The sequence below is a fragment of the Engystomops pustulosus genome, chromosome 1 (assembly GCF_040894005.1).
Source record: "Engystomops pustulosus chromosome 1, aEngPut4.maternal, whole genome shotgun sequence".
NCBI classification, from domain to species: Eukaryota; Metazoa; Chordata; class Amphibia; order Anura; family Leptodactylidae; genus Engystomops; species Engystomops pustulosus.
In genome coordinates this window covers 305,040,951-305,057,054 of record NC_092411.1, presented here as the reverse complement: position 1 = coordinate 305,057,054, position 16,104 = coordinate 305,040,951, and the positions used below count along the sequence as shown (strand labels likewise).

Genomic DNA, 16,104 nt, shown 5'->3' with positions numbered 1-16,104 from the left:
GGGGTGATGGATGCTCGATACTGCACACAGAAGAGCATATACTCACCACAAGTCACATACAGTCACACTGCCCTGTGCACACAGTCATACACTCACCACAGGTCACATACAGTCACACGGCCCTGTGTACACAGTCATACACTCACCACAGGCAGAATACAGTCACGCTGCCCTGTGTACACAGTCATACACTCACCACAGTTCACATACAGTTACACTGCCCTGTGTACACAGTCATACACTCACCACAGGTACCATACAGTCACACTGTCCTGTGTTCACAGTCACACACTCACCACAAGTCACATATAGTCACACTGCCCTGTGTACACAGTCATACACTCACCACAGGTACCATACAGTCACACTGCCCTGTGTACAGTCATACACTCACCACAGGTTACATACAGTCACACTGCCCTGTGTACACAGTCATACACTCACCACAGGTACCATACAGTCACACTGTCCTGTGCACACAGTCACACACTCACCACAAGTCACATACAGTCACACTGCCCTGTGTACACAGTCATACACTCACCACAGGTACCATACAGTCACACTGCCCTGTGTACAGTCATACACTCACCACAGGTCACATACAGTCACACTGCCTTGTGTACACAGTCATACACTCACCACAGGTACCATACAGTCACACTGTCCTGTGTACACAGTCACACACTCACCACAAGTCACATACAGTCACACTGCCCTGTGTACACAGTCACACACTCACCACAGGTACCATACAGTCACACTGCCCTGTGTACACAGTCATACACTCACCACAGGTACCATACAGTCACACTGTCCTGTGTACACAGTCATACAATCACCACAGGTCACATACAGTCACACTGCCCTGTGTACACGGTCATACAATCACCACAGGTCACATACAGTCACACTACCCTGTGTACACAGTCATACACTCACCACAGGTACCATACAGTCACACTGTCCTGTGTACACAGTCACACACTCACCACAAGTCACATACAGTCACACTGCCCTGTGTACACGGTCATACAATCACCACAGGTCACATACAGTCACACTGCCTTGTGTACACAGTCATACACTCACCACAGGTACCATACAGTCACACTGTCCTGTGTACACAGTCACACACTCACCACAAGTCACATACAGTCACACTGCCCTGTGTACACAGTCACACACTCACCACAGGTACCATACAGTCACACTGCCCTGTGTACACAGTCATACACTCACCACAGGTACCATACAGTCACACTGTCCTGTGTACACAGTCATACAATCACCACAGGTCACATACAGTCACACTGCCCTGTGTACACGGTCATACAATCACCACAGGTCACATACAGTCACACTACCCTGTGTACACAGTCATTCACTCACCACAGGTCACATACAGTCACACTACCCTGTGTACACAGTCATTCACTCACCACAGGTCACATACAGTCACAATATCCTGTGTACACAGTCATACACTCACCACAGGTCACATACAGTCACACTGTCCTGTGTACACAGTCACACACTCACCACAGGTCACATACAGTCACACTGTCCTGTGTACACAGTCACACACTCACCACAGGTCACATACAGTCACACTGCCCTGTGTACACAGTCATTCACTCACCACAGGTCACATACAGTCACACTGTCCTGTGTACACAGTCATACACTCACCACAGGTCACATACAGTCACACTGCCCTGTGTACACGGTCATACAATCACCACAGGTCACATACAGTCACACTACCCTGTGTACACAGTCATTCACTCACCACAGGTCACATACAGTCACACTGTCCTGTGTACACAGTCATACACTCACCACAGGTACCATACAGTCACACTGTCCTGTGTACACAGTCACACACTCGCCACAAGTCACATATAGTCACACTGCCCTGTGTACACAGTCACACACTCACCACAGGTACCATACAGTCACACTGCCCTGTGTACACAGTCATACACTCACCACAGGTACCATACAGTCACACTGCCCTGTGTACACAGTCATACACTCACCAAGGGTAGCATACAGTCACACTGCCCTGTGTACACAGTCATACACTCACCACAGGTAGAATACAGTCACACTGTCCTGTGTACACTGTCATACACTCACCACAGGTCACATACAGTCACACTGCCCTGTGTACACGGTCATACAATCACCACAGGTCACATACAGTCACACTACCCTGTGTACACAGTCATTCACTCACCACAGGTCACATACAGTCACAAAATCCTGTGTACACAGTCATACACTCACCACAGGTACCATACAGTCACACTGTCCTGTGTACACAGTCATACACTCACCACAGGTCACATAAAGTCACACTGTCCTGTGTACACAGTCATACACTCACCACAGGTACCATACAGTCACACTGTCCTGTGTTGACAGTCACACACTCACCACAAGTCACATACAGTCACACTGCCCTGTGTAAAGGGTCATACACTCACCACAGTTCACATACAGTCACACTGTCCTGTGTACAGTCATACACTCACCACAGGTCACATACAGTCACACTGCCCTGTGTACACGGTCATACAATCACCACAGGTACCATACAGTCACACTGCCCTGTGTACACGGTCATACAATCACCACAGGTAGCATACAGTCACACTGTCCTGTGTACACAGTCATACATTCACCACAGGTCACATACAGTCACACTGTCCTGTGTACACAGTCATACACTCACCACAGGTCACATACAGTCACACTGTCCTGTGTACACAGTCACACACTCACCACAAGTCACATACAGTCACACTGCCCTGTGTACACAGTCATACACTCACCACAGGTACCATACAGTCACACTGTCCTGTGTACACAGTCATACACTCACCACAGGTACCATACAGTCACACTGTCCTGTGTACACAGTCATACACTCACCACAGGTCACATACAGTCACACTGCCCTGTGTACACGGTCATACAATCACCACAGGTCACATACAGTCACACTGTCCTGTGTACACAGTCACACACTCACCACAGGTCACATACAGTCACACTGCCCTATGTACACGGTCATACAATCACCACAGGTCACATGCAGTCACACTACCCTGTGTACAGAGTCATTCACTCACCACAGGTCACATACAGTCACAATATCCTGTGTACACAGTCATACACTCACCACAGGTACCATACAGTAACACTGTCCTATGTACATAGTCATACACTCACCACAGGTACCATACAGTCACACTGTCCTGTGTACACAGTCATACACTCACCACAGGTCACATACAGTCACACTGTCCTGAGTACACAGTCATACACTCACCACAGGTACCATACAGTCACACTGTCCTGTGTACACAGTCACACACTCACCACAATTCACATACAGTCACACTGTCCTGTGTACACAGTCATACACTCACCACAGGTCACATACAGTCACTCTACCCTGTGTACACAGTCATTCACTCACCACAGGTCACATACAGTCACAATATCCTGTGTACACAGTCATACACTCACCACAGGTACCATACAGTCACACTGTCCTGTGTACACAGTCATACATTCACCACAGGTCACATGCAGTCACACTGTCCTGTGTACACAGTCATACATCCGCCACAGGTAGCATACAGTCACACTGTCCTGTGTACACAGTCACACACTCACCACAGGTACCATACAGTCACACTGTCCTGTGTACACAGTCATACACTCACCACAGGTACCATACAGTCACACTGTCCTGTGTACACAGTCATACACTCACCACAGGTCACATACAGTCACACTGTCCTGTGTACACAGTCATACACTCACCACAGGTACCATACAGTCACACTGTCCTGTGTACACAGTCATACACTCACCACAGGTCACATACAGTCACACTGCCCTGTGTACACGGTCATACAATCACCACAGGTCACATACAGTCACACTGTCCTGTGTACACAGTCACACACTCACCACAGGTACCATACAGTCACACTGCCCTGTGTACACAGTCACACACTCACCACAGGTCACATACAGTCACACTGCCCTGTGTACACAGTCATACACTCACCACAGGTACCATACAGTCACACTGTCCTGTGTACACAGTCACACACTCACCACAATTCACATACAGTCACACTGTCCTGTGTACACAGTCATACACTCACCACAGGTCACATACAGTCACACTACCCTGTGTACACAGTCATTCACTCACCACAGGTCACATACAGTCACAATATCCTGTGTACACAGTCATACACTCACCACAGGTACCATACAGTCACACTGTCCTGTGTACACAGTCATACATTCACCACAGGTCACATACAGTCACACTGTCCTGTGTACACAGTCATACATCCGCCACAGGTAGCATACAGTCACACTGTCCTGTGTACACAGTCACACACTCACCACAGGTACCATACAGTCACACTGTCCTGTGTACACAGTCATACACTCACCACAAGTCACATACAGTCACACTGTCCTGTGTACACAGTCACACACTCACCACAATTCACATACATTCACACTGTCCTGTGTACACAGTCATACACTCACCACAGGTCACATACAGTCACACTACCCTGTGTACACAGTCATTCACTCACCACAGGTCACATACAGTCACAATATCCTGTGTACACAGTCATACACTCACCACAGGTACCATACAGTCACACTGTCCTGTGTACACAGTCATACATTCACCACAGGTCACATACAGTCACACTGTCCTGTGTACACAGTCGTACATTCACCACAGGTCACATACAGTCACACTGTCCTGTGTACACAGTCATACATCCGCCACAGGTAGCATACAGTCACACTGTCCTGTGTACACAGTCACACACTCACCACAGGTACCATACAGTCACACTGTCCTGTGTACACAGTCATACACTCACCACAGGTCACATACAGTCACACTGTCCTGTGTACACAGTCATACACTCACCACAGGTCACATACAGTAACACTGTCCTGTGTACACAGTCACACACTCACCACAGGTAGCATACGGTCACACTGCCCTGTGTACACAGTCATACACTCACCACAGGTCACATACAGTCACACTGTCCTGTGTACACAGTCACACACCACAGGTACCATACAGTCACACTGTTCTGTGTACACGGTCATACACTCACCACAGGTCACATACAGTCACACTGCCCTGTGTACACGGTCATACACTCACCACAGGTCTCATACAGTCACACTGTCCTGTGTACACAGTCACACACTCACCACAGGTACCATACGGTCACACTGTCCTGTGTACACAGTCATACACTCACCACAGGTACCATACAGTCACACTGTCCTGTGTACACAGTCATACACTCACCACAGGTCACATACAGTCACACTGCCCTGTGTACACAGTCATACACTCACCACAGGTCACTTACAGTCACACTGCCCTGTGTGCACGGTCATACACTCACCATAGGTCACATACAGTTACACTGCCCTGTGTACACGGTCATACACTCACCACAGGTCACATACAGTCACACTGCCCTGTGTACACGGTCATACATCCGCCACAGGTCACATACAGTCACACTGCCCTGTGTACATGGTCATACATTCACCACAGGTCACATACAGTCACACTGCCCTGTGTACATGGTCATTCACTCACCACAGGTCACATACAGTCACACTGCCCTGTGTACACAGTCATACACTCACCATAGGTCACATGCAGTTACACTACCCTGTGTACACGGTCATACACTCACCACAGGTACCATACACTCACCACAGGTCATATACAGTCACACGGCCCTGTGTACACAGTCATACACTCACCATAGGTCACATACAGTTACACTGCCCTGTGTACACGGTCATACACTCACCACAGGTACCATACAGTCACACTGCCCTGTGTACACAGTCATACATCCGCCACAAGTAGAATACAGTCACACTGTCCTGAGTACACAGTCATACATCAGCCACAGGTACCATTGGTCTTCCACAGTTCCGCCGTCACTTTAAGGTCTCATGTAGGTTAAATGTAGAGGCGTCCCTTGTGTTCCCCATGTCTGAATCCAACTATATTGAGGATATAGGGGCAGATTTACTTTCCGGGTACTGTCGTGATCCAGCGGTGGGTTCTCCGATGCTGATTCGGGTCCGGCTTGGATTAGGTCTGTGCGCCGATATCCACTAGGTGTCGCTGCTGCGCCGAGGCCGCTGGAGTTCACCTTCTATTTCTTGGTGCAGGTAAGTGCGTGTCAAGCGACACTTTTTTTTTCAAAATACCGCAGTCTTTCCGAATCAGTCGGGTTTTCCGACAGCCCGGTCCCCCTGATTTTCCGTTGCATGCAACTACGGCGCCGAAATTGCGGCGAAATCCGATCGTGTGTACCAAAATCTCGGCAGAAATCGTCGGGATACCTGACGGAATTGCGTGATTGTGACCCTTAGTAAATGAGCCCCATAGTGTCCAGCAGGTCCCTGATGCCCTGATCCATGACTGTTGAGAAATCCACCAGAGCCCTGGGCAATCATCAGGAGAATGCTCAGATGTCATGGGGAGCAACTACAGACCTTCCAGAAGGTCACTACAGGCCTTATCCTGGTCAAGGAGGTGATACTCTAGGACACTTCCCATCTCTTTAGGAGCAAGCTTAGACATTGTCAGCAGTGCATACGGACTGTCCCGGAGGTCACTGATGGCCTGATACAGGTCTCCATGATCCACCAACTCATCAGGAGGATTACTAGTCATTCTCCGGAGGTCACTGATGGCCTAATATAGGACTGGGAGAAGATACACCTCGTGATCCACCAACTCATCAGTAGGATTACTAGTCATTGTCCGGAGTGTATGGTCCGGTGGTCACTGATGGCCTAATATAGGACTGGGAGAAGATACACCTCGTGATCCACCAACTCATCAATAGGATTACTAGTCAGTGGGGGTCATTTACTAAGGGCCCGATTCGCGTTTTCCCGACGTGTTACCCGAATATTTCCGATTTTCCCTGAATTGCCCCGGGATTTTGGCGCACCCGATCGGATTGTGGCGCATCGGCGCTGGCATGCATGCAACGGAAATCGGGGGGCTTGGCCGAATGAAAACCTGACGGATTCTGAGAAACCGCCGCATTTAAAAAAAAAATGTGTTGCGAAAATTACACTTACCTTCACTCAGCCCGGCTTGGTGTATTCCAGTGCGTCCCGATGCTTTTCAGCACAGCAGCGCCACCTGGTGGACGGCAGAGGAACTACCTTAATAAATCCCGGCCGTCCCCGGATCCATCGCAGAGAACGCGCCGCTGGATTGCGAATGGGCCGGGTAAGTAAATCTGCCTCATTGTCCGAAGTGTATGGCCCATACACTCCATACCCATCATCCACCAACTCCTCAGGAGAATTAGTAGACATTGTCAGGAGTGCATACAGAGTGCATTGTCCTGAGTGTATGGTCCGGAGGTCACTGATGGCCTGATACAGGCCTGGGAGAGGAACCCCTCATGAACCACCAACTCATCAGGAGGATTACTAGTCATTGTCCGGAGTGTATGGTCCGGAGGTCACTGATGGCCTGATATAGGCCAGGGAGAAGAACCCCTCATGATCCACTAACTCATCAGGAGGATTACTAGTCATTGTCCGTAGTGTATGGTACGGAGGTCACTGATGGCCTAATATAGGACTGGGAGAAGATACACCTCGTGATCCACCAACTCATCAGGAGAATTACTAGGCACTGTCTGGAGTCTATGGTCCGGAGTGTATGTTCTGGAGGTCACTGATGGCCTGATATAGGCCTGGGAGACGAACCCCCTCATGATCCACCAACTCATCAGGAGGATTACTAGTCATTGTCCAGAGTGTATGGTCCGGTGGTCAATGATGGCCTGATACAGGCCTGGGAGAAGATACACCTCGTGATCCACCAATTCATCAGTAGGATTACTAGTCATTGTCCGGAGTGTATGGTCCGGTGGTCACTGATGGCCTGATACAGGCCTGGGAGAAGATACACCTCGTGATCCACCAACTCATCAGGAGGATTACTAGTCATTGTCCGGAGTGTATGGTCCAGTGGTCACTGATGGCCTGATATAGGCCTGGGAGAAGAACCCCCTCATGATCCACTAACTCATCAGGAGGATTACTAGTCATTGTCCGTAGTGTATGGTACGGAGGTCACTGATGGCCTAATATAGGACTGGGAGAAGATACACCTCGTGATCCACCAACTCATCAGGAGAATTACTAGGCACTGTCTGGAGTCTATGGTCCGGAGTGTATGGTCTGGAGGTCACTGATGGCCTGATATAGGCCTGGGAGAAGAGCCCCCTCATGATCCACCAACTCATCAGGAGGATTACTAGTCATTGTCCGGAGTGTATGGTCCGGTGGTCACTGATGGCCTGATACAGGCCTGGGAGAAGATACACCTCGTGATCCACCAACTCATCAGTAGGATTATTAGTCATTGTCCGGAGTGTATGGTCCGGTGGTCACTGATGGCCTGATACAGGCCTGGGAGAAGATACACCTCGTGATCCACCAACTCATCAGGAGGATTACTAGTCATTGTCCGGAGTGTATGGTCCAGTGGTCACTGATGGCCTGATATAGGCCTGGGAGAAGATACACCTCGTGATCCACCAACTCATCAGGAGAATTACTAGGCACTGTCTGGAGTCTATGGTCCGGAGTGTATGGTCTGGAGGTCACTGATGGCCTGATATAGGCCTGGGAGAAGAACCCCCTCATGATCCACCAACTCATCAGGAGGATTACTAGTCATTGTCCGGAGTGTATGGTCCGGTGGTCACTGATGGCCTGATACAGGCCTGGGAGAAGATACACCTCGTGATCCACCAATTCATCAGTAGGATTACTAGTCATTGTCCGGAGTGTATGGTCCGGTGGTCACTGATGGCCTGATACAGGCCTGGGAGAAGATACACCTCGTGATCCACCAACTCATCAGGAGAATTACTAGGCACTGTCTGGAGTCTATGGTCCGGAGTGTATGGTCCGGTGGTCACTGATGGCCTGATACAGGCCTGGGAGAAGATACACCTCGTGATCCACCAATTCATCAGTAGGATTACTAGTCATTGTCCGGAGTGTATGGTCCGGTGGTCACTGATGGCCTGATACAGGCCTGGGAGAAGATACAACTCGTGATCCACCAACTCATCAGGAGGATTACTAGTCATTGTCCGGAGTGTATGGTCCAGTGGTCACTGATGGCCTGATATAGGCCTGGGAGAAGAACCCCCTCATGATCCACTAACTCATCAGGAGGATTACTAGTCATTGTCCGTAGTGTATGGTACGGAGGTCACTGATGGCCTAATATAGGACTGGGAGAAGATACACCTCGTGATCCACCAACTCATCAGGAGAATTACTAGGCACTGTCTGGAGTCTATGGTCCGGAGTTAATGGTCTGGAGGTCACTGATGGCCTGATATAGGCCTGGGAGAAGAGCCCCCTCATGATCCACCAACTCATCAGGAGGATTACTAGTCATTGTCCGGAGTGTATGGTCCGGTGGTCACTGATGGCCTGATACAGGCCTGGGAGAAGATACACCTCGTGATCCACCAACTCATCAGTAGGATTACTAGTCATTGTCCGGAGTGTATGGTCCGGTGGTCACTGATGGCCTGATACAGGCCTGGGAGAAGATACACCTCATGATCCACCAACTCATCAGGAGGATTACTAGTCATTGTCCGGAGTGTATAGTCCAGTGGTCACTGATGGCCTGATATAGGCCTGTGAGAAGAACCCCCTCATGATCCACCAACTCATCAGGAGAATTACTAGGCATTGTCCGGAGTGTATGGTCCAGTGGTCACTGATGGCCTGATATAGGCCTGGGAGAAGATACACCTCGTGATCCACCAATTCATCAGTAGGATTACTAGTCATTGTCCGTAGTGTATGGTCCGGAGTGTATGGTCCAGTGGTCACTGATGGCCTGATATAGGCCTGTGAGAAGAACCCCCTCATGATCCACCAACCCATCAGGAGAATTACTAGGCATTGTCCGGAGTATATGGTCCGGTGGTCACTGATGGCCTGATACAGGCCTGGGAGAAGATACACCTCGTGATCCACCAACTCATCAGTAGGATTACTAGTCATTGTCCGGAGTGTATGGTCCGGAGGTCACTGATGGCCTGATATAGGCCTTGGAGAAGAACCCCTCTTGAACCACCAACTGATCAGGAGGATTACTAGACACTGTCGGGAGTGCATAAAAACCTGTCCTGGAGGTCATCGAATAGTCTAATACAGGTCTTGGAGAAGAACCCCCCCCACCATGATCCAACAACTCCTCAGGATAATTAGTAGACATTGTCAGGAGTGCATTGTCCCGAGTGTATGGTCCGGAGGTCACTGATGGCCTGATACAGGCCTGGGAGAAGAACCCCCTCATGATCCACCAACTCATCAGGAGGATTACTAGTCATTGTCTGGAGTGTATGGTCCAGAGGTGTCAGGAGTGCATACAGACTGTCCCAGAGGTCACTGATGTTCTGATCCTGGGATTAGATCTTCCAGGTCATCATGGATTGGCTCACAGTCATACTACTGCCCTCAAGTCCTATCTAGTACTTGCAGCTCTGGATGTGAGTGGAGTATAAGGCATGGTTGATCACCATTGCTCTGCTTTATGGTCATCTCTGTGGAATGTGTCGGAGGTTGGCAGCAGCCAGCACGTCTGGGATTTTCCAGCGGTGGAGCCCTGGCCATCCAGTGTTTGTTTTTCCTGGGTCCTGGAGCTGGAGCAGACTTTGTATAGAGCACAGATGCTTCATTCAGCCGCTCCCACAGAAAGGCACGATTATATCAGGGGATGTATAATGGAGGATTGTAGTAATGTAAGCAAGGAGTAGGCCGCAGGTGGGTGAAGTGCAGCCATGACAGGCTGGGCTAGAAAGGGTTAAGGAAAGTGGCAGGTGATAGGGGGAGGAGGCAGCTGGACTTTATAAAGGGGTGTAGGAAAGGGATGCCATCTTTTGGCTTGAGCAAGTTGTCCTGTCTTCCCTCCCGTATTAATTACAAGTATCATAATGTCATAGTAAATGGTTAGAAAGTGAAAATTGGGGGCAGATGTTACCACTGGACCATGGGGGGGGGGGGAGGGGAGCGACGCACTAGACTTGTGTACTAGGTTTTGACCATTGACCATGAGTGTGCGGCACCTAAGGAGCGTATGATCATCATCTGTGTCCTGACATGTAGTGGGGCTGCTTCATTTAGGCACTTTTGAGGGTCTCATCGTAGTGTTTGTTGCCATTTGGGGACGGTGTAAATGAGCTGTCTGGTTTGCTTTCTCAGGGTCCCAGCATGGTCCATCTATCGGCCAGTCTGTGGTGGTTGTGCACACTATCTACCATTGCACCAGGATGGACACAACAGACCCCACATCCCACCAGCCGCTCCCCGCCCCAGAACAGCTTCCTGAAGTTCCGTCTGGCCGGATACCCCCGGAAGCACAACGAGGGTCGGATTGAAGTCTTCTACAACCAGGAATGGGGCACGATTTGTGATGATGACTTTACAATGGAGAACGCTCATATCCTCTGCCGTCACTTGGGATTTACTGAGGCAACTGGCTGGACGCACAGCGCCAAATATGGGAAGGGAATAGGTGAGTTACTCAGTATAAATGACCTCCATTCCCTGTGTCCTCCCCGTGAGCCGTCACTCCCTCCCGCGGCCTCCCCGAGAGCCGTCACTCCCTCCCGCGGCCTCCCCGAGAGCCGTCACTCCCTCCCGCGGCCTCCCCGTGAGCCGTCACTCCCTCCCGCGGCCTCCCCGAGAGCCGTCACTCCCTCCCGCGGCCTCCCCGAGAGCCGTCACTCCCTCCCGCGGCCTCCCCGTGAGCCGTCACTCCCTCCCGCGGCCACACCGAGAGCCGTCACTCCCTCCCGCGGCCTCCCCGAGAGCCGTCACTCCCTCCCGCGGCCACACCGAGAGCCGTCACTCCCTCCCGCGGCCTCACCGAGAGCCATCACTCCCTCCTGCGGCCTCCCCGAGAGCCGTCACTCCCTCCCGCGGCCTCCCCGAGAGCCGTCACTCCCTCCCGCGGCCTCCCCGAGAGCCGTCACTCCCTCCCGCAGCCTTCCCGAGAGCCGTCACTCCCTCCTCCTACTCCAGTCACCCCCAGAGCTGCATGTATGATTCTGCTTCTCTTCCCTAATTGCAGTGCAGAGTGTGATGGCCTTCTTGTTTACAGATGGGGCTAGCGGTTATGATGTTGGGGGTTTGATGTGGTCTCAGTCTTGTATTTGGCTTCTTCCAGGTAGGATTTGGCTGGACAATGTAATCTGTACGGGGAGTGAGAAGAGCATTGAAGACTGCAAGTCCCGGGGTTGGGGCAACAGTGACTGCACCCATGAGGAGGACGCAGGAGTGGTCTGCAAGGATGAGAGGATCCCCGGCTATGTGGAGCCCAACACTATAGAGGTAACCAGGAAGTCAACTGATTTCTCCCCAGGAGGAAATGGCTGATAACAGAGAGTACATGTCTGCTTCTGGCTTTGTACATGTAGAAGACACATCCTGTGGTCTCCTCACTGCTCTTCTTCTTATAGACAGAGCAGAGACAGCTGGAGGAGATCCGATTGCGATCGGTCATTGCCTCTGCCAAGAACCGACTTCCCATCAATGAAGGAATCTTAGAGATCAAATATAGAGATACCTGGGAACAGGTGTGTGACGTGGGATGGACCCAGAAGAACAGTCATGTGGTCTGTGGAATGATGGGATTCCCTTCCGACAAAAAGTACAACAAGAACTTCTACAAGTAAGAAAATAAGTCAAAATCCTCATTATAGATGACGTGTAATGATGGTGGTGAGGAGATCTCCACCAGGATCCTCAGTATAGATGACATGTGTGATGATGATGGTGAGGAGATCTCCTCCAGGATCCTCAGTATAGATGACATGTGTAATGATGGTGGTGAGGAGATCTCCTCCAGGATCCTCAGTATAGATGACATGTGTAATGATGGTGGTGAGGAGATCTCCTCCAGGATCCTCAGTATAGATGACATGTGTAATGGTGGTGGTGAGGAGATCTTCTCCAGGATCCTCAGTATAGATGACATGTGTAATGGTGGTGGTGAGGAGATCTCCTCCAGGATCCTCAGTATAGATGACATGTGTAATGATGGTGGTCAGGAGATCTCCTCCAGGATCCTCAGTATAGATGACATGTGTAATGATGGTGGTGAGGAGATCTCCTCCAGGATCCTCAGTATAGATGACATGTGTAATGATGGTGGTGAGGAGATCTCCTCCAGGATCCTCTGTATAGATGACATGTGTAATGATGGTGGTGAGGAGATCTCCTCCAGGATCCTCTGTATAGATGACATGTGTAATGATGGTGGTGATCCTCAGTATAGATGACATGTGTAATGATGGTGGTGAGGAGATCTCCTCCAGGATCCTCAGTATAGATGACATGTGTAATGATGATGGTGAGGAGATCTCCTCCAGGATCCTCTGTATAGATGACATGTGTAATGATGGTGGTGAGGAGATCTCCTCCAGGATCCTCAGTATAGATGACACGTGTAATGATGGTGGTGAGGAGATCTCCACCAGGATCCTCAGTATAGATGACATGTGTAATGATGATGGTGAGGAGATCTCCTCCAGAATCCTCAGTATAGATGACATGTGTAATGATGATGGTGAGGAGATCTCCTCCAGGATCCTCAGTATAGATGACATGTGTAATGATGATGGTGAGGAGATCTCCTCCAGAATCCTCAGTATAGATGACATGTGTAATGATGATGGTGAGGAGATCTCCTCCAGGATCCTCAGTATAGATGACATGTGTAATGGTGGTGGTGAGGAGATCTCCTCCAGGATCCTCAGTATAGATGACATGTGTAATGATGGTGGTGAGGAGATCTCCTCCAGGATCCTCAGTATAGATGACATGTGTAATGATGGTGGTGAGGAGATCTCCTCCAGGATCCTCAGTATAGATGACATGTGTAATGACGGTGAGGAGATCTCCTCCAGGATCCTCAGTATAGATGACATGTGTAATGATGGTGCTGAGGAGATCTCCTCCAGGATCCTCAGTATAGATGACATGTGTAATGATGGTGGTGAGGAGATCTCCTCCAGGATCCTCAGTATAGATGACATGTGTAATGATGATGGTGAGGAGATCTCCAGGATCCTCAGTATAGATGACATGTGTAATGATGGTGGTGAGATCTCCTCCAGGATCATCAGTATAGATGACATGTGTAATGATGATGGTGAGGAGATCTCCTCCAGGATCCTCAGTATAAATGACATGTGTAATGATGGTGGTGAGGAGATCTCCTCCAGGATCCTCTGTATAGATGACATGTGTAATGATGGTGGTGAGGAGATCTCCTCCAGGATCCTCTGTATAGATGACATGTGTAATGATGGTGGTGATCCTCAGTATAGATGACATGTGTAATGATGGTGGTGAGGAGATCTCCTCCAGGATCCTCAGTATAGATGACATGTGTAATGATGGTGGTGAGGAGATCTCCTCCAGGATCCTCAGTATAGATGACATGTGTAATGATGGTGGTGAGGAGATCTCCTCCCGGATCCTCAGTAAACATGACATGTGTAATGATGGTGGTGAGGAGATCTCCTCCAGGATCCTCTGTATAGATGTCATGTGTAATGATGGTGTTGAGGAGATCTCCTCCAGGATCCTCAGTATAGATGACATGTGTAATGATGGTGGTGAGGAGATCTCCTCCAGGATCCTCAGTATAGATGACATGTGTAATGATGGTGGTGAGGAGATCTCCTCCAGGATCCTCAGTATAGATGACATGTGTAATGATGGTGGTGAGATCTCCTCCAGGATCCTCAGTATAGATGACATGTGTAATGATGGTAGTGAGGAGATCTCCTCCAGGATCCTCAGTATAGATGACATGTGTAATGATGGTGTTGAGGAGATCTCCTCCAGGATCCTCAGTATAAATGACATGTGTAATGATGGTGGTGAGGAGATCTCCTCCAGGATCCTCTGTATAGATGACATGTGTAATGATGGTGGTGAGGAGATCTCCTCCAGGATCCTCTGTATAGATGACATGTGTAATGATGGTGGTGAGGAGATCTCCTCCAGGATCCTCAGTATAGATGACATGTGTAATGGTGGTGGTGAGGAGATCTCCTCCAGGATCCTCAGTATAGATGACATGTGTAATGATGATGGTGAGGAGATCTCCTCCAGGATCCTCAGTATAGATGACATGTGTAATGATGGTGGTGAGGAGATCTCCTCCAGGATCCTCAGTATAGATGACATGTGTAATGATGGTGGTGAGGAGATCTCCTCCAGAATCCTCAGTATAGATGACATGTGTAATGATGATGGTGAGGAGATCTCCTCCAGGATCCTCAGTATAGATGACATGTGTAATGATGATGGTGAGGAGATCTCCTCCAGAATCCTCAGTATAGATGACATGTGTAATGATGATGGTGAGGAGATCTCCTCCAGGATCCTCAGTATAGATGACATGTGTAATGGTGGTGGTGAGGAGATCTCCTCCAGGATCCTCAGTATAGATGACATGTGTAATGATGGTGGTGAGGAGATCTCCTCCAGGATCCTCAGTATAGATGACATGTGTAATGATGGTGTTGAGGAGATCTCCTCCAGGATCCTCAGTATAGATGACATGTGTAATGATGGTGCTGAGGAGATCTCCTCCAGGATCCTCAGTATAGATGACATGTGTAATGATGGTGGTGAGGAGATCTCCTCCAGGATCCTCAGTATAGATGACATGTGTAATGATGGTGTTGAGGAGATCTCCTCCAGGATCCTCAGTATAGATGACATGTGTAATGATGGTGGTGAGGAGATCTCCTCCAGGATCCTCTGTATAGATGACATGTGTAATGATGGTGGTGAGGAAATCTCCTCCAGGATCCTCTGTATAGATGACATGTGTAATGATGGTGTTGAGGAGATCTCCTCCAGGATCCTCAGTATAGATGACATGTGTAATGGTGGTGGTGAGGAGATCTC

General features: G+C 49.6%; 1 protein-coding gene across 9 annotated transcripts in view; it reads left to right on the top strand.

Moving 5' to 3' along the window:
• The window catches only part of LOXL3 (lysyl oxidase like 3), an 82,703-nt gene that overhangs the window by 28,986 nt on the left and 37,613 nt on the right, over positions 1-16,104 (top strand). For all 9 annotated transcript variants that reach the window (XM_072126490.1, XM_072126489.1, XM_072126486.1 and 6 more), the window contains exons 2-4: positions 11,377-11,689; positions 12,344-12,507; positions 12,636-12,847. In XM_072126490.1, the coding sequence (XP_071982591.1) occupies positions 11,386-11,689; positions 12,344-12,507; positions 12,636-12,847 (680 nt within the window). In that variant the 5' untranslated portion in view covers positions 11,377-11,385. The remainder of the gene's footprint in view (positions 1-11,376; positions 11,690-12,343; positions 12,508-12,635; positions 12,848-16,104) is intronic.